Source organism: Convolutriloba macropyga, chromosome 8 (genome assembly GCF_964194025.1).
Source record: "Convolutriloba macropyga chromosome 8, txConMacr16.3, whole genome shotgun sequence".
In the NCBI taxonomy this organism is placed as follows: Eukaryota; Metazoa; Xenacoelomorpha; order Acoela; family Convolutidae; genus Convolutriloba; species Convolutriloba macropyga.
The window spans coordinates 2,226,266-2,246,507 of NC_134475.1; the positions used below are offsets into that span (position 1 = coordinate 2,226,266).

Genomic DNA, 20,242 nt, shown 5'->3' on the forward strand with positions numbered 1-20,242 from the left:
ACACCTAGTTCTCCTAACTACGAAATAATCTATAAAAAGACAAAACCCAAATTACATACGAATCGGCGGTCTCCATGGACACTGTGGGAGTGAGAATCACCAGTAAAGCCTAAGAAACTAAAATATTTTTCATTGGGAGCTAGAGAAATAGTAAAAATATGCACCTATCTATCAAAAAACTGAAATCCTTTGAAAATTACAACAATTTTTGCAATTTTCTGATTCCAACGGAATTTTGGTACAATTCACAGTTCATATGGTCTGTACAACTGAGAAAACTAGAAAAAAGTCAACAAAAAACAAAATATCTATTATTTCCAATATCTTGAAAAATAGAAGACTTTTTCGAGAAGAGTTTTTTTTCTCATAATTTCAAGTTTCTCTATACTGGAGCCAATAAATCAGAAACTCTCGTTCTTTTTGCATAAAAGGACGTATATTAGTGAGAACTAACAGGTTCTAAACCCAAAGAACACAAAAGAGTCGAATGTAAAGAGAAATTGGCGAAAAAATAAGCTCTATTTTAGAAGAAAAAATACACCTAGTTCTCCTGACAACGAAATAATCAAAAAAGGGACAATCCCGAAATTATACCCAAATACGCAGTCTTCATAGGCACAGTGAGTGTGGGTAACATCAATAAAGCCTATGAAACCAAAAATTTTTCCATTGGGAGCTAAAGAAGAAGTAAAAATATGTACATAATTATCAAAAAACTGAAATCTTTTGAAAATGACAACAATTGTTGCAATTTTACAATTCCGACGGAATTTTGGTACAAATCACGGCTCATATAGTTGATACAACTGACAAAAGTACAAAAAAGACAATAAAAGACAAAATATCTATTATTTCCATTATCTTGAGAAATAGAAGACTTTTTCGAGAAGAGTTTTTGTTCTCAAAATTTTAGGTTTCTCTATACTGGAGCCAATTAAACAGAAACTCTAGTTCTTTTTGCCTATAGAGACGTATATTTGTGACGACTAACAGGTTCTAAACCCAAAGAACACAAAAGAGTCAAGTTTAGAGAGAAATTGTCGAAAAAGGAAGCTCTATTTTAGAAGAAAAATTACACCTAGTTCTCCTAACAACGAAATAATCAAAAAAGGGACAATCCCGAAATTTTACCCAAATCCGCAGTCTTCATAGGCACAGTGGGTGTGGGTGACATCAATAAAGCCTAAGAAACCAAAATTTTTTCCATTGGGAGCTAAAGAAGAAGTAAAAATATGTACATAATTATCAAAAAACTGAAATCTTTTGAAAATGACAACAATTGTTGCAATTTTACAATTCCGATGGAATTTTGGTGCAAATCACGGCTCATATAGTTGGTACAATTGAGAAAAGTACAAAACAGACAATAAAAGACAAAATATCTATTATTTCTATTATCTTGAGAAATAGAAGACTTTTTCGAGAAGAGTTTTTGTTCTCAAAATTTTATGTTTCTCGATACTGGAGCCAATTAAACAGAAACTCTAGATCTTTTTGCCAATAGAGACGTATATTTGTGACAACTAACAGGTTCTAAACCCAAAGAACACAAAAGAGTCGAGTTTAGAGAGAAATTGCCGAGAAAGGAAGCTCTATTTTAGAAGAAAAATTACACCTAGTTCTCCTAACTACGAAATAATCAATAAAGAGACAAAACCGAAATTATATACGATTCGGCCGTCTTCATAGGCACTGCGAGTGTGGGTAACACCAATATAGCCTAAGAAACCAAAAATTTTTTCATTGGCAGCTAGAGAAAAAGTAAAAATATGTACATAATTATCAAAAAACTGAAATCCTTTGAAAATGACAACAGTTTTTGCAATTTTCCGATTCCGACGGAATTTTGGTACAATTCACAGTTCATATGGTCTGTACAACTGAGAAAACTATAAAATTCAACAAAAAACAAAATATCTATTATTTCCAATATCTTGAAAAATAGAAGACTTTTTCGAGAAGAGTTTTTTTCTCATAATTTCAAGTTTCTCTATACTGGAGCCAATTAAACAGAAACTCTAGTTCTTTTTGCCTATAGAGACGTATAGTTGTGGCAACTAACAGGTTCTAAACCCAAAGAACGCAAAAGAGTCAAGTTTAAAGAGAAATTGACGAAAAAGGAAGCTCTATTTTAGAAGAAAAAAGACACCTAGTTCTCCGAACTACGAAAAAATCAATAAAAAGACAAAACCGAAAAAACATACAATTCGGCCGTCTTCATAGGCACTGTGAGTGTGGGTAACACCAATAAAGCCTAAGAAATTAAAATATTTTTCATTGGGAGCTAGAGAAATAGTAAAAAATATGCACCTATCTATCAAAAAACTGAAATCCTTTGAAAATGACAACAATTTTTGCAATTTTCCGATTCCGACGGATTTTTGATACAATTCACAGTTCATATAGTCTGTACAACAGAGAAAACTAGAAAAAAGTAAACAAAAAACAAAATATCTATTGTTTCCAATATCTTGAAAAATAGAAGACTTTTTCGAGAAGAGTTTTTTTTCTCATAATTTCAAGTTTCTCTATACTGGAGCCAATTAAACAGAAACTCTAGTTCTTTTTGCCTATAGAGACGTATATTTGTGACAACTAACAGGTTCTAAACCCAAAGAACGCAAAAGAGTCAAGTTTAGAGAGAAATTGGCGAAAAAAGAAGCCCTATTTTAGAAGAAAAAAGACACCTAGTTCTCCTAACTACGAAATAATCAATAAAGAGACAAAACCGAGATTACATACGATTCGGCCGTCTTCATAGGCACTGTGAGTGTGGGTAACACCAATAAAGCCTAAGAAACCAAAAATTTTTTCATTCGGAGCTAGAGAAAAAGTAAAAATATATACCTAATTATCAAAAAACTGAAATTCTTTGAAAATGAAAACAATTGTTGCAATTTTACGATTTCGACGGAATTTTGGTACAAATTACCGTTCATAATGTCAGTACAACTGAGAAAACTATAAAAAAGCACGATAAAAGCAATATATGTATTATTTCCAATATCTTGAAAAATAGAAGACTTTTTCGAGAAGAGTTTTTTTTCTCATAATTTCAAGTTTCTCTATACTGGAGCCAATTAGACAGAAACTCTAGTTCTTTTTGCCTATAGAGACGTATACTTGTGACAACTAAGAGGTTCTAAACCCAAAGAACACAAAAGAGTCAAGTTTAGAGAGAAATTGGTGAAAAAAGAAGCCCTATTTTAGAAGAAAAAAAGACACCTAGTTCTCCTAACTACGAAATAATCAATAAAGAGACAAAACCGAGATTACATACGATTCGGCCGTCTTCATAGGCACTGTGAGTGTGGGTAACACCAATAAAGCCTAAGAAACCAAAAATTTTTTCATTGGGAGCTAGAGAAAAAGTAAAAATATGTACCTAATTATCTAAAAACTGAAATTCCTTGAAAATGACAACAATTGTTGCAATTTTACGATTTCGACGGAATTTTGGTACAAACCACAGTTCATATAGTCAGTACAACTGAGGAAACTATAAGAAAGCACGACAAAAACAATATATGTATTATTTCCAATATCTTGAAAAATAGACGACTTTTTCGAGAAAAGTTTTTTTTTCAAAATTTCATGTTTTCTCTACTGGAGCCAATTATACCAAAACTCTGGTTATTATACCAAAACTCTGGTTATTCCAGACAGTGTAATGACGGCCCGGCCCAGTCACAAAAATAACTAACAAGTGGAGAGGTGAGCAGCAACTGAAGAGGAAACTCATTGAATACATGTGGAGCTATTTGGAAAGGAACTGGAATGAGCAGAATCCTTGCACATGGACATTCATTTGTATCTGTGAAAACTGTCGTGCATATCCTAGAACCTAACAGCGGGAATAACATCCCAGTGGCATATGCACGAAGTCATAATAATAATAATAATAATAATAATAATAATAATAATAATAATAATAATAATAATAATAATAATAATAATACTTCTACTACTACTACTACTACTACTACATGAAATGATCAAAATGAAATGAACGGTACACGGAATGACCAAAAAAGAGAGACAATACCGAATTGACACCCAAATCGGCCGTCTCTATGGACACGCTGAGACCAATAAAGCCTAAGACACATAAACATTGCATGCACTACGAAAAGCCTGACGTGATTTTGGGGAAATCTAGGTTGGCATTTTATGCCCCCCTGCGCTTATTACCCAAGACCATGAAAGCACTATTATACATGCAGTACCTATCTAAAACATCACAAATCATAAACCTCATTAGCCGAACTGCATGGCTTGGGTGTAGAACTGTTCTCATTGCCGCAACTGCCAGAACTGGTACACTTCTTGGGGATACGCTTCAAATGACATATTTCGGGAGCATCAGACATGATTCTGAAACAATACGACTGAAAATGGAGCATAAACTATATATGACGAGCAGGCCCACCCCACTGGGTGTTCAACAAACCACCCCTGAAAACTCAATTCACTATTTTCATCGATTCACAAGTAGAAACATGGGTGCACCAGGACACCAAAATGTCAAACTGGAGGTGAGTGTCCTGGACAATATCTCAAAAACGGCCGCTCAAAACTAAACGCGCTTTGGCAGAATTAAAGTACGACTCAAACTGCGCTTATCCTGAAAATTTGAGCCAAATTGGTTCCCTCTACGAGGAGCTATTACAAAAACAAGGTCCGGTACCAAGTGACACACATGTTATAGTGACACCACTGTTATTGTCAAAATTAACCTCTAAAACATGCCAAACAACGTTATTAAACTACACCATTACAACCAAGAAATAATACTGCGTCTAAACAACCTTCAATTTACAGTAAAAACTGATTTTGAAGTGGTCTATCCGACCTCCGCTTGTCAGGTATCCTGCTTCAGGGGGTCAAAATGGGGGTACCGTTACTGGCCAAAAACTGAACGAAATTACAGAAAACGCTATACGTTATATATACTGTGAGAAAGCTCATTTAATATCCTGACAGATGATGCCAACAGATCAGAAATCGGATACTTCTACGACGAGATATTCCAAAGATAAGGTCCGGTACCAAATAACCAAAAAAGCAGAGTACAACCACTGCAGAGTCAAAATTGAGCATCATGACCACGGAAAACGCTATACAAAATATAGTGCATAATAATCAGGACATTCTGGGGAATCTAACGAGCCACTATAAGTACATTAAATCAACTGTTTTGTGGTACCGAAATTAGGGTGACCCAAGAGGTCCCAAAATCAACAATTTTTCCGATTTTGCACGTGAATAACTTTTTTCACCAGGCAGCCCAACTAACAAGCGTCTAAACCAAGCAAGAAGAGTTCATTACCAACAAAATGAGCCTACATTTGTTGAAATTGGTACAGTACTTTAGGAGTTATTAACAAAAACCTGTACAGTAAGCCGGTTTTTTTGTTTTCCCCGGAGCCCCAATTAACGAGAAAACCTGAAAAACCACGTTCGGAAGCGTCACGCACGTGTTTCTGGACGTCTGTTAAGTCGTCTGGTAGTTTAGTTGACACCCAAGACCCTTACCGCGAGGTGGGAAAAAATTCCCACCTCGCCATAAGGGGCCAGGGTGTTTTGTGTGTTTTGAGTCAAAAACCGATTTCACTGAAAATTACTGAAAAGACCAAAAATGGTAAATCGTCAAAAAGCTAAAAAGTGTTGGTTGTAGTAGCTTCATAGACTTGCAAAATGGATAAAAAGCACTATTTGCAACTTCAAAAAGCTCCCAACAAAAAATAATAGAATCTATTAACGTAAAAATTGTTCCGAGGGAACATTTTTGAAATTTGCTCTTGAATAACTTTATAGCTGGGCCGTTCCTGTACAGCAACTGTATTTGGCAACAAAGTGGTACTAAGTAGTAACACAGCGGGCTTTAATTGACTTATTTTGGTACAGTATTAACGGAGAAATCAAAAAAATTGTGAACCATACAACAATTTTTGCAATTTTAGAACGTGTTTAATTCTGGAAAATAACTGACATTTGCTTCAAAAACGAGATGGAAGGTGCCAATGTAAGCAAATGCAGTACAGTAATATGTCACTGGACATCCGAAAATCCAACAAGTAAAAAATAAAAAATTCAACGTCGCTATATTAGCCACAAATTATCGAAAAAAAAAATGAACCAAGTTTTTTTTGATGAATCAAATTTTCTATTTGATGGAGCAAAAAAATCGATCAACCCCCCTCAAACTTAGATCCTTGAGCTCCTGCTTTGACCTTCTGTCAATCAATGTTTGTAATTTTTCAAAAAAAAATCAGTTGGTTGCAGGAGAAAATGTTGAAAGGAGACAAAAGTTAAAAAAACTTCGAAAAGTTTTGTATTTAAATCAAATTTTCTTTATGATGGAACAGAAGATCGGCCCCACAACCTAGGCTTCTGAGCCTATGTTTTCACATATTTTCAACTAATGTTTGAGATAATTTGAAGAAGATAATCGGTTGGCTGCAAGAGAAGGAGTTGAAACGAGGCATAAGTAGAGCAAATATCAAAAATTTTTATTTTTGAATCAAATTTTCTGTATGATGGAGCAAAAAATCGAGCACCAACACAGATTTTTCACCTCCTGCTTTTGCCTACTTTCAATTAATGATTAAGATTTTCCAGAAAAATTAGTTGGGTGCAAGCGAAAGTGTTGAAAGGAGACAAAAGTTATAAAAAAAAATCCGAAATATTTTGTATTTAAATCAAATTTTCTATGTGGTGGAGCAAAAAAATCGACCCCCCAAACTAGGCTTATGAGCTTATGCTTTTACCTACTTTTAAATTTTGTTTGAGATATTTCAAAGAAAAAAATCAGTTGGTTGCAAGAGGAGGTGTTGAAACGAGACAAAATTAGAGCAAATATCAAAAATTTTTATTTTTGAATGAAATTTTCTATATGATGGAGCAAAAAAGCGAGTACCAACATAGGTTTTTCAGCTCCTGCTTTTGCCTACTTTCAATTGATATTTGCCATTTTTCGAAGAACCATTTGGGAGCAAGAGAAAGTGTTGAAATGAGACAAAATTTATAAAAAAAAATTCAAAAATTTCTGTATTTAGATTAAATTTTCTATATGATGGAGCAAAAAAATCAACCTCCCAACCCAACCCCTTGAGCTTATAATTTTACCAACTTTTATCTATTGTTTGAGATATTTCAAAAGAAAATAATCAGTTGATTGCAAGAGAAGGTGTTGAAACGAGGCATAAGTGGAGCAAATATCGAAAATTTTTAATTTTTAATCAAATTTTCTCTATGATGGAGCAAAAAATAGAGCACCAACATAAATTTTTCACCTCCTGCTTTTGCCTACTTTCAATTACTGTTTAAGATTTTCCAGAAAAATCAGTTGGGTGCAAGCGAAAGTGTTGAAAGGAGACAAAAGTTATAAAAAAAAATCCGAAAATTTTTGTATTTAAATCAAATTTTCTATGTGATGGAGCAAAAAAATCGACCCCCAAACTAGGCTTATGAGCTTATGCTTTTACCTAATTTTAAATAATGTTTGAGATATTTCAAAGAAAAAAATGAGTTGGTTGCAAGAGGAGGTGTTGAAACGAGACAAAGTTAGAGCAAATATCGAAAATTTTTATTTTTGAATGAAATTTTCTTTATGATGGAGCAAAAAATCGAGCACCAGCATAGGTTTTTCAGCTCCTGCTTTTGCCTACTTACAATTGATATTTGCCATTTTTCGAAGAACAATTTGGGAGCAAGAGAAAGTGTTGAAATGAGACAAAATTTATAAAAAAGTCAAAAATTTTTGTATTTAGATTAAATTTTCTATATGATGGAGCAAAAAAATCAACCTCCCAACCCAGACCCTTGAGCTTATAATTTTACCAATTTTTATCTATTGTTTGAGATATTTCAAAAGAAAATAGTCTGTTGATTGCAAGAGAAATTGTTGAAAGGAGACAAAATAAGAACGAAAATCAAAAATTTTTATTTTTAAATCAATTTTTCTACCCCCAAAGTAAAACTTTCGAGATTCCCGACGTTCCCCTCTTTTTCACCGAAAGGAGATAATTCATCTTGGGTTAAGTTTCACAGTAAAAATCCTTATATACAGATTTCCTGCAAGGATAGTCGAGAAAAGTTAGGACTCCCGCGATCCTGCCAAGATTACCGGGAAACATTAAGACTCCCGGTTTTCCCGTCAAGATTACCGGGAAACGTTAAGACTCCCGGTTTTCCCGTCAAGATTACCGGGAAACGTTAAGACTCCCGGGTTTCCCGCTAAGATTACCGGGAAAAGATAAGATTCGCTAAGATTCCCGGGTTTCCCGGAGGGAATTCCGGGATTCGGTGCACGGGGTAAATTTTTCAACTAATGGTCTCGTAGCTTCGATACCATTGGTTATTTTTCTTACAGAATTTCTTGATTTTGAGACAAAAAGCTTGATTTTGAGATTGTTTTATGTTGCACTGTTAGACTATAACCTTAACAACAGGTCTCATTGGCTTTTAAACAAAGAAAAACTAAACTTATATGAAAGTTAACACAAATAAAATATCGTTTTAGAGGCTTTGAAATCAGTTCTTGTAACTTGTGATTGGTTTTTTTTATTAATTGCCTGACTTTTTTCGTTCTTTTTGTAGTTGGATGACGTATATTTTGGCTAATTGAAGATTTGAGTTATTTATTGCTCTTGAACGAAGTTCATAGCAATTATTGTAAACGTGTGTGACTTTCTTTATGCCAATTGTTCGCTTGAAAAATTTGCGCTTTTATTCTAGAACATTCTTTGACTTCGCAAGTGACTTTTTCACGCTATCGTTCTTCATTTTGAGTGATATCAATTGCTCCGAAGTAAAAACTTATATAAAATCGGTTGCAGAATACTAGATTTAAGTGAGCTGTAGCGCAGTGGTTAAAGCTTGTGACTGTGGATCGTGAGGAGAGTGGTTCAAATCCCCGCGGGGATAGGTTTTTTTAAGCCCATAAAAAATTGATCAATGCTACATAAATTTATTTAGGCTACAGTCCCTGAATTAAATTGCCTCGCCTGTCGTTTAAGAGCAATTCTTCCAACATTTGTCGGTTTATGTTTTTCTCTGAAGATAAATATGATTTTTTAAATAATCTCAGTTGATAGCTAATGGTATTGTAGGGAGTAACATTTTATCTATTTTGTTATACAGTTGAAAGTTTATGTTTCTTATCAAATTTGAAAGTATATGATATAATTTAATGTGAATTTTTGAACTTTGATATTTTTTTTCCTATCTTCGTCAATTTGTAGCAAAGATGTGGCAATAACACAGGTTGTATATTCCATTTTTTTTAATTGCTCTCAAACGAAGTTTGTAGCAATTATATTAGTCCTGTCGGTCTTTTTTTTTATGCGATTTTTCGCTTGACCAATTTTTCGTCTGACGCTTTTGACTTTTCGTCCTCAAAAACGGGATAAACAGGTAGCGCCCAGCGGGCATTATGTGCTCTTAGAGCCTTTCAGGTCTGTTTCAGCTCAAACTGTCTTGGAGACTTATACTTATACTTATGGTGTGAGGGGCGGTTCTTAGAGGTTGACACCCCCCCCCCCCACCCCCACTATTGGCTCCACCCCCCCCCCACCGCGCTTTTGCCCCCCCCATCAGCCCCCGGTGCACCCCCCCCCGTGGCTAGCTACTGACCAAGCCAACCGCTCGCCGGTCGTTTGAGAGCAATTCGCCCGACGTTAGTCGGTTATGTTTATCGGTTGTTGTTCAATTGACAATTTTTTCGCTCAGATACTTCAAATTTTCTTAATAATTTTCTGATTCTTCGATATCCTTTTTTTTAATTTTTGTTTTGTCATCTTAGAACGAACACAAGTAATTGTTCTCATCGGCTCTGAAGAGCACAACAATTGCACTCATAAATTTTCCTGGTGAACAGTTTGTTTTTAACGGCTTCAACACTGTTTTCAACCACAGTTCATTTCACGTCTCGCTAATGACCTTTGGCTTCCTATGAAGTTACATTAGAATGCATCTGTTTTTGTTTAGTTGATGTTTGATGGCTGTTATGATCTTGCCCCTTTTTCTTCTCGTTTTGGTCTATAACTAACCGATTCTCATTAAGGACAATTTTAATCTGCTTGGAATTGCAGTACAAGTTGATTCGGTTAGTAGTATAGGTGTTATATTATGCTATTTTGACTATGTTAATCGGTGTTAATCAATGGCAGTTATCATTGACGATTCAAGGCGGCATTGTTTTATTCAACTAGAGGTTTGCGTTCAAAGCAAATATTTTTTTTTTACTAATTCACCAAATATTTTCCAACAATTTGTGTATTTTTGAAAACTTTTTGTCTCTTCTCCATCTGGAAGAACAATAAGTCAAAAAAATATTAAAGGTCACCGTAGGCTTTTATGTGGTTTTCGTTGCAACTTGTTTTGTGCTCGAATCAAAAATGCTGATCGTTTTTAATTGAAGAGGCAAGCTGCTCTACTAATTGTCAAAATCAGTAATTTCATCAACCTGCGTGTCAGAAATTGACGTATTTATTTTTCCTCACTTTTTTGCGACAAAAAGTACAACTTGATTTACCCCTCCCATTGTGATTTTTCTGTGAAGTATTAGTTCGGATAGATATAACGAGAAAAAATTTGTTAAAATCGGTGAGCTTTCGAATCAATATTTTTTCTCCAATTTACAGGTACCCCTGGTGGATTCTACGGAAACTTATGGACGCAAAGCCGATTCACGACAAGAAGTCGACGCAGTTAACTCACCCCACCTGCTTCATGTTAGCCCGTTTTCACCTCTGGAGCACCACCAGACGCGACATTCCAAACACTCTGCGCTAGAGGGACGAGAACAGATGTCGAATGGGCAGAGGAACTCTAGAAAATCTCTAAGTTCAAACTCGATCGCCTCCCAATCTTACTTCGTGCAAGGTTCGTGTTGTCAATTTTAATGGGCATATCTAATCTTCCCGGGTTCACCAAAACTACTTACCTTAAAACTGATCATATATGGTACTTTAATAACCATACCCAGTGAAATGAAACTTGATACACATCTTGATAAACATGCAATCTTGACAATCTTGACAAAACATGGATTATCTTACCAAGATCTTGATAGGACAAACATTCTTGTTTCTTGACACCCTTGCAAAGATTTTGCAAGTTTGTCATATCTTGATATTATCTTGCCATGTAACATGGCAAGATCTTGGCAAGATTTCCCATGATTAAGTATGTTTCTTATCAAGGCTATCAAGTTTCATTTCACTGGGTAGAGAAAACCATATATTGTCCAAAGCCATGATCAGCTATGATGTAACTATACAGACTATACCAGCTATGATTTCGCGATCCAGACTATGACCAGTTATGATGTCGTGATCCAGACTATGACCAATTATGATGTCGTGATCCAGACTATGACCAGTTATGATGTCGTGATCCAGACTATGACCAGTTATGACGTCGTGTTCCAGACTATGACCAGTTATGATGTCGTGATCCAGACTATGATCAGCTATGATGTCACGATCCAGACAAAATTTCAGCCATGATCAGCCGATACCTAGTTCTCGAACAGCCGATAGACAGACATTGACTAGTGTCCTTATAATAGGGAACAATCGTGTAACATGAGTTCGCCGCGTTCCCTCCCCCGTGCGCAAGTAATTATCTCATCATGAACAACGTGGGTTATTACTCTCTACCAGACCACGATCGAAAATCACGGATACACCTGCCTCAGTTTCACGTCCTTGATCATAACCCAGTCGAGCTCTGATGGTTATTTGCAAGGTCTTGCTAGATTCTTTCAAAACTCTGGTATGTATATTTCAAGACTCCCCAGGTTGCCCACCTTTGACGAAATTTTGAAAACATACTAAGACTTATACGGTGCCGTAGAAAACTTAGAAAACTTTGTACGGCGCCGTTTAGTACGGTTTTCATTCAAGACTTCTACGGTGCCGTACTACGGACGTACCAAGTTTTCCAAGTACGAGTAACCTGGGCTATGCAAGACCTTGCAAGATTCTTGCAATAATCATCCAAGATCTTGCAAGATAACAGTCGGTTTTAGGACTTCGGCACGTTCATTTTTCAGAAAATGTCAATTTAGGACAACAAAACTCAGAAACAGCTTCTTATCACATCAGAGTTCCACCTTCAGACCAGCATAACGTCCAAGATGCGAAACAAGATGCTATTTACGAGGAGTGGCCGACACAGACGTCGTCATCGAGCTCAGACAGAAGACATCGACGAAATAATCTTTCCAGAGCACAAACTATGCCCTCACCACCCCTGTTGGAAATGCACCCCTCCGATTACAAGTTTGTTCCGGATGCTTCAAACGAGAATAACTTGCAGTACTTGTAGAGAAGAGTATCAAAAACGTTACTAAACGAGGTTTAACTCCCCGGGTTGAAGTTTCTTTGATTTCATACCAGGATCATATATGATTTCATACTGTCCATACTTGATTTCTTAGTACGATCCTTGTATGAAACCAAAGAAATCATATATGATCCTTGTATGATTACCAAGAAATCATATATGATCCTTATATGATTACCAAGAAGTCATATACGATCCTTGTATGATTACCAAGAAATCATATATGATCCTTATATGATTACCAAGAAGTCATATATGATCCTTGTATGATTACCAAGAAATCATATATGATCCTTATATGATTACCAAGAAGTCATGTATGATCCTTGTATGATTACCAAGAAATCATATATGATCCTTGTATGATTACCAAGAAGTCATATACGATCCTTGTATGATTACCAAGAAATCATATATCATCCTTATATGATTACCAAGAAGTCATATACGATCCTTGTATGATTACCAAGAAATCATATATGATCCTTGTATGATTACCAAGAAATCATATATGATCCTTATATGATTACCAAGAAGTCATATATGATCCTTGTATGATTACCAAGAAATCATATATGATCCTTATATGATTACCAAGAAGTCATATACGATCCTTGTATGATTACCAAGAAATCATATATGACCCTAGTACGAATACCAAGAATCATACATCTATTTTTTGAAAATCTTTAACCATTTATGTTTTTATGTTTTTATTCGGTAGGGCATCACCTATATGATACCCCGGCATCACATTGTGATCCGCCATAAGACCCTAACGCTCAGTATCAATTGTTATGTTGGGTACTAAATAAACATAAATTTTAGACATACACTGAAGCCAGTTTATACTTATGAATGCTCATTTTGCCCAGTATACCTATTATGTTACTAGTCACTGTTTTCCACGGCTCATCGCGTATTAGGTATCGCCCAGAAATTCGAGAATAGTTATCTTGTAAGTATCAAGTGAACTAAAAACTTAATTCGAACAAAACTTAATTGGTTACTAATTATATGATAATCGTTCGAATTACTGATTACGGAATATCACTTGCATATATCTCATGGACTGTTATGAAATTTGTATCTGAAATAGAACTTATAAAATAAAAGTATTAATAATCAAATTGGTAAAAGTATGGTTGATTTCATTCAGGCTAAATAATTGCGGAAAACAGGGACAAAATGTTGTTTCTAACTTTAATGGAATTTTGAGCCATTTGTCACGTAATTTTAACCAGATCAATGTATATGCTGCCGATTTCTGTTAATTGTGTATATTCATAATTTGGTATCTCAAACTTTCCTTAAGTTTCAGAATTACTTTGACAAAAAAACGTGCCAAAGTAACCCTTGCAATGGTGAACTCTATATAGTGTATGGATAATTGATACAAGCTATGTAATTCAATCGATAATTTCAAATTTGCATTGCGAAAAAAAGTCTTTTAAGGTGTGTTACAAACTAAAAAAAATAGGTTTATCAAAGCATAGGCCTTTCATTATCTTTTCGATTGCTCACAACAGGGGCACAGTGTCGTTAAAATCAAGTCACAACATCTCACATTCTCTTCATTAAAAAGGCGCCACGTTTAAAGCATCGATTATTATCACACCCGTGTTGAGGAATTTTGTTTTTCACTTGTGAGAAATCGTCGTTTTTTAATCGTTTTCCATAGACGAAAACGATCAAAGCCCTTACGTGGTCATCGTCGTTTTGTTCGTTATTTCGTCGTTATTTTTATGTAAGAAATGATTGTTTTTTCGACCTTATTTTTTTCTGAGAAATGACCGTTTTTTTTTTCATCGTTATTTTTTGGTGAGAAATGATTGTTTTTTCGACGTTATTTTTTTGTAAGAAATGACCGTTTTTTCATCGTTTTTTTTTGTGAGAAATGACCGTTTTTTTCGGTGTAATTTTGCTACTAATTATGCGTACCACCATTGAGATTCATAAAAAACTCCAACCACTATCAACTTTTTCCCGGCTAGAAGCTTGATAGATACATAACTACAATAAACAAGTTGTTTTTACACTGAGACTATGGAGCAAATTGTGACCATAACGGTACCTATTGCGTACAGTTCAAAGTCGTTGTGTTCTGTGTTAAAAATATCATTGGTTCCAAGACTATATAATTCCAACTGAGCTGTTTATAAACTCTTTCAATTGCTATCAGTTGGAGATTTTGTGATCTTTAAAGTGTTAAAGATTCAAGATCAAGTGCATATTTCACCAAAGAAAACAATATTTCTGAAGAGTAAATTTCTGCAGATTGAAGTACACTTACAACAATTATATCCATTTCTGATCATTCGCTATTTTTTTAATATGTATTATTGCGTGTCATCATAAAATTTTCGTGATAAAAATACAGATGGCTGATAGACCACAACCTAAAGCGAAAAAGGTCTTCTTTTTCTGTATGCTAATCCTGGCAGTTTCTCCACTTTTTAAAATTTTTAATGTTTACAGTTTTCCACGATTGCTTTTAAAACTGTCAATTGTCAACCATGACAGGTCTTCATTTGAGAAGTTGAGCTTATCCGAAAAGAGATTTTATTTACTGGATGGTAGAACATACGATAAACCGTGCTTACAGTTCACAGCTAACCTAACCGATAATAAATCTGGCAACTACACAGCCAGAGAGCCCTTCGAACAACAAGAACTTCAAGTGTTCCAAAGCTACACTTTTCTACCTAAAAAAGTGTTCAACTCCACCCCAAAAATTGTCTTTATTGTTGGCATGGAGTCGACAGGTCACCATTTCATGGCAGATGGTTGGCCTCGCGTGTGTAAATCAGAAGAGAATCTTTGTAAAGTAGAATCAACGTTCAATAAAACAGTGTTTAAGACTATACAGCGGCAACAACTCTTGCAGCGATCGAATCAGCAACTATTGAGAAAGAAGTTGGCCAAGTACACGTTCAAATTACTCATTCTCAATACCTATGAAGGTACAGTAAGCACAATCTAAAGCCACAATTTCTCAAACTTCTGTCGTGGTTGATAACACGGGTCAAAATAATTCAATAAGTTGAACTTTAAATTAAATTTGGAACTGAAAATATACAAAAAGTAGCTCATATTTATAGTACTTATCTATGCAAAAATATACAGAGAAGGTTTAGATTAGCTAAAAAAATTTTACATGATTGACATTTGAATATAACTTAGTTCCGAATCTCGGATGTGATTTTCTATTTTCATGAACATTTGATGAGAATCATATATGGCCTAGGTAAAATCGAGTTCATTAGTTGGAGGTCAGTGGATGTTAGAATCAGGTTTCTGTTGGTGGGAGAATTTCATTCTGTTACAAGATTGATAGGTCAATATTATAATGATAGTGCAGAAACAAAATTAGAATTGAGTTTAGTTTTGAGACCATTACTTATCGAAATGGCAACAAAGTTCGTCAAATAAGTTCTTCTTTTGTTCTTTGAAACTTTAATAAAGAAAACTTCTAAATTTCTTGATGTTTCTTTGAAACGACTACAAACTCTCTCCATTTTTAAGCAAGTTTGTGGGTATAGGCTCGCCAAATATGTCGGTTTGTTTTCTGTTTCTTGTTGATGTTCGTGAAGGCTCTGGTGGTTTGGGTTGTTGGTGCTCTGCAGCTGATGTGGCTGCAGAAGCTTCATCCTGATGTGAAGTTCCCACAACTGTGTTCTGAAGTTTTGGCTCTGATTGAGATATGGTCTCCTCCTCTGATGGTTCAATTTTCACATTGTCCTCATCTAGTCTCGCAATTTGTTTGTTGCTCACTAGAATAGTACGTGTTGAATTTTCGGGCTAAATGAAAGATGTGTTCAAGCCCTTCCTAATGATGAAGGTAGCTGGAACTGTCTTTGTCTTTTCATTGGCCTCGAAGAGAATTGGTTCGCACAAATCGAAATCTGCTTTTGCTGGTAGTCTCACTCTGCGTCCTAACAGGAGTTTAACTGGAGTTTTGATCCTCGTCTTTGAAGTGTTGCGCTGTGTCATCAGTGCCCTATGCAGGAATGCTCCAAATGACACATTAAGATTGGGACTCCATGCTTGAAGTGCCCGCATCACTGTCTGAACTGTTCTTTCAGCTAGTCCATTAGCTCTTGGATGATAGACGGGTGATTCCATTTCTTAATTCTCAGTGATTCAAAGCACTGTTTAAAGTCAGTACTTGCTAACTCAAGACCATTATCAGATACTAAAGTTTTTGGTATTCCGACTCTTGCAAAGATTTGACTAGGATATACTTTAACTGTTTCTGATATTCTATTTCCCGCGGGGAAAACTACAATCCTGCCAGAACCCGCGTTAACAATTACTAAGATATTGCCTTAATCCTTAACATAACCCCAGTCCATATGATGCCGTTTCCAAACGTCGGCTTCTGGCCACATAGAGACACTAGTTTCTCCCAAGCTAAGCCTGTTCGTTTGACAATTCTTACAATTACTAACAAAATGCTCAACGTCTTGGATAATGCCAGGCCACCATGCTATCTTTCTGACTGATGCCTCAATTGCATTCTTCTCAGGATGTGGTTCATGAGCTTTTGCCAAAAGCAAGTGTCGTAGTTTTGGTGGAATGAAAGGAAAAACACCTCTGAAGATGACTCCACTGTGTATAGTCAGCGCATCTTTCTGTTGTTCCAAACTTTTTTCCGCTTCTTGTTTCCAATTGCCGCTTTTGATTCATTTCATTATGTCGTGGAAGAGTCTGTTTGTTGCAAGTTCGGTTTTGATTTCTGCCTGGGTCACCAAATCACTCAGAGCGAAGTATATGTTATTGATTGCGAAGCACACTCGATACTTGTCAGATTCGTCTTCGTCAAAATCCATTCTGCTCAAAGCCTCTGCATGGGGTATCTGCTCTACTGCTGTGTATTTCAACTCATAGTCGAAGCCCATTAAAACTATTGCTCATCTTGTGATTCTAGCTGATGCTGTCTTCGGGACGTCCTCGTCTTATGCAAAGAGATATTTGAGTGGTTAGTGGTCCGTTTGTAGGGTAAATTGCCTTCCAAGAAGGAATTGCTTGAATCTTGTGACCACAAACACAATTGCCAGTGCTTCTCGCTCTATGTCTGAGTAGTTTTGTACCACTGGAGTCAGATTTCTTGATACATATATAACTGGATGTCCTTCTTGCGAAAGAACCCGGCCAATGGTTTTTTCAGAGGCATCAGTAGTAACTGTTGCTTCTTTTTGTAAACTTTATGACTGTACAAGTGGGTAAGCACATAATTTTTTTTATGTCTCCAAAGGCTTTTTGTTGCGTTTTGCCCCATAAAAAATTGCTATTTCTCAAGGTATTTAAGGGTAGCATTTTTGTAGCAAAATCACGAATCAGTCTTCCGTAAAAAATTGCTAGCCCATTAAACGATTCGAGTTGTTTGTTGTTAGTTGGTGCTTTTGCGTTTTTTCAACAGGATTGGGATGTGATGCTGTTCCCTCCTTTGAAATGGAATATCCCAAAAAGCTAACGCTATCGTCGGGTTCTGAGTTTGATTTTTTCTCATTAATAGTAAAATTTTTCTCACGTAGTTGACTCTTGACTGCAAGCATTCTCTTGTCGAACTGCTCCTTGGTAGTTCCATACACCAACACATCGTCTTGAAAGATCACAACGTTCTTGATTCCTTTGAGTGTTGATTCGATGCACTTTTGAAAGATTGAGGAAGATTTTTCGATCCTGAGGTAGTCGGAATATCTTGAACAGTCCCTGAGATGTGCTGATTGTGCATATATCTTTTGCCTCTTTGTCAAGTTCAGTTTTATAGTAGGCATCTGATAGGTCAATTCTGCGAACGTATGGGGCCCAATGTAGGTTGTGGAAGATCGTCACCATGTCTGGTATTGGTTAGTCCTCATCCATGACCTTGCCAATGATATACACTTTCAACTCACCAAGTCTCATTTCTCCTCTCTTCTTTCTCTGCCACACCACTGGAGATGCATTAGTGACTCCTCCTGGCTGTACCGGTTCAAGGATGCCCTGTCTGACCGTCGGTTCCAGCGTCTCTGTGACCTTGTCAAGAAGAGCTAGAGGTATTTTCTGGCTTTTCAGAACATTGGCTCTTATCCTTGAGTCAGCTTCACATAAGCTTTGTAACCCTTTACGACAGGTAGCCGCTTGGTTGTGATGTTGTTCACACCAAGCTTGGGTAGAAGGTATTTACCGAGTAGTCCAATTTCTTTATCAGACTGCACAACTGCTAGTTGTTTTTGTGTGAGCTTGCTTCCGTTTCACTCAACGCTACAATTAAGTGGTCCCAGAAGCGTTAATTGATAAACATCATAAGCTTCGAGATGCCTTATGTTGACATCCAACTGAGAATTACCAAGCTCAGTCCATTTTTTTGATGATATCACTGTGCTATCTGCACCTGTGTCTACCTGCATTTTTACTTTGCAGTTATTTATTGAGATATATTCCCTTGTCGCAGAAATGCTGAAGATTTATTCTTCAGTTTAAAATCTTCCCATCTCCGAATGTGGAGATGCTTGCTCAAAGTATTTTTTCATCTTCGCAGAAGTTATTCTGTTTATTGTGCTTACCTATGTTTGGTTGGGGTTTGCTTCTACACATTTTTGAGCAGTATCCCACCTTTTCACATGTGTTGCAATTTCTAATTAGCGCTGGACAGGGTCTACTAGAGTTTGGCTTACCTCTACACCTTGTGCACATGTTGTTGCTTTTATTAGTTGTAGGTTTTTCATTTGGTTTTCGAAAGGTCTTTTTGAAGTTGGACTCATTTTTTCTTCATTTACAGTAAAAGGCTTGTTACATGATGAAGAACTTGCAAAAGCCATTGCTTGACTTCTGAACGGTAAGCTCTCAGTCATTTCAGTAACCAAGATTGCTGGTTTTGCTTTAATACCGTCTAATAACCTAAGTTTTGCTTCAAGGTCCCACAGACCTGAGATAAACCATAATTTTGTCAACTGCTCTGCAGGGTTGGCCGCTGTTTTGAGTTTTTCGAAGTCACAGTAGCGTGCTTCCTCTCTAAGACGCTCTAGGAAATCGTCGTCTGACTCCCCTTTCACCTTGTATTACTGACAGAAATTAATCCCCTTATGTCGTTACTACTCTCTCTTTAAGAGTAATATAATTTTGAATCGCCCATCTGATGTCTTTATACGGAGATTGTGTCAAATTCCTAGGACTCATTAGACTCCTAAGATTAATAATTGCATCTTGCCGGCACATGCAAAGAAAGAGATTGGTTACGTGTTGGAAATGTACAGTAGCATCGGTTTTGATCTTGTCTTCTTTCTTCTCTGCGCCACATTTCGCCACAAAAGACATAATCCATGCAGTAGCTGATTCTGCATTCTGTAGATCCACAATTTGTGTGTCTGTAGCTGGTCTGGCCACCATTGTCGTGGTCGATAACACGAGTCAAAAGTATTCAATAAGTTGAATTTTAAGTTAAATTTTGAACTGAAAAAGTATATACAAAAAGTAGCTCGTTTTTATAGTACTTGTCTGTGCAAAAATATGCAGAGAAAATTTAGTTGGCTAAAAATATTTTAAGTGATTGACATTTGATTAGATCTTAGTTCCGAATGCGGGATGCGATTTTCTATTTTCATCAACATTTAATGAGAATCATATATGGCCTAGATAAAATCGAGTTCATTAGTTGGAGGTCAGTGGATGTTAGAATCAGGTTTCTGTTGGTGGGAGAATTTACTTCTGAAGCATTATTGATAGGTCAATAAAAAAATGATAGCGACGAAAACAAGTTAGATTCGAGTATAGTTTTGTTATGAGATTTTTAAACATGTGTAGACAAACGAGACTCTAGAAGAGTATAATTTAATTAAACAGAAATTTGTCAAAACCTAAAAATAAGCTCCATTTTTATACCTGATGTCTATTTTGTTTGAAT

The 20,242-nt window shown here is 36.0% G+C and overlaps 1 protein-coding gene across 1 annotated transcript in view; it reads left to right on the forward strand.

Moving 5' to 3' along the window:
- LOC142343861 (uncharacterized) overlaps nt 1–12,373 on the forward strand; it is a 31,740-nt gene extending 19,367 nt beyond the window's left edge. The window contains exons 2-3 of the mRNA XM_075395232.1: nt 10,647–10,887; nt 12,077–12,373. Of these exons, the coding sequence (XP_075251347.1) occupies nt 10,647–10,887; nt 12,077–12,336 (501 nt within the window). The 3' untranslated portion in view covers nt 12,337–12,373. The remainder of the gene's footprint in view (nt 1–10,646; nt 10,888–12,076) is intronic.
- Nucleotides 12,374–20,242: the final 7,869 nt, after the last annotated feature.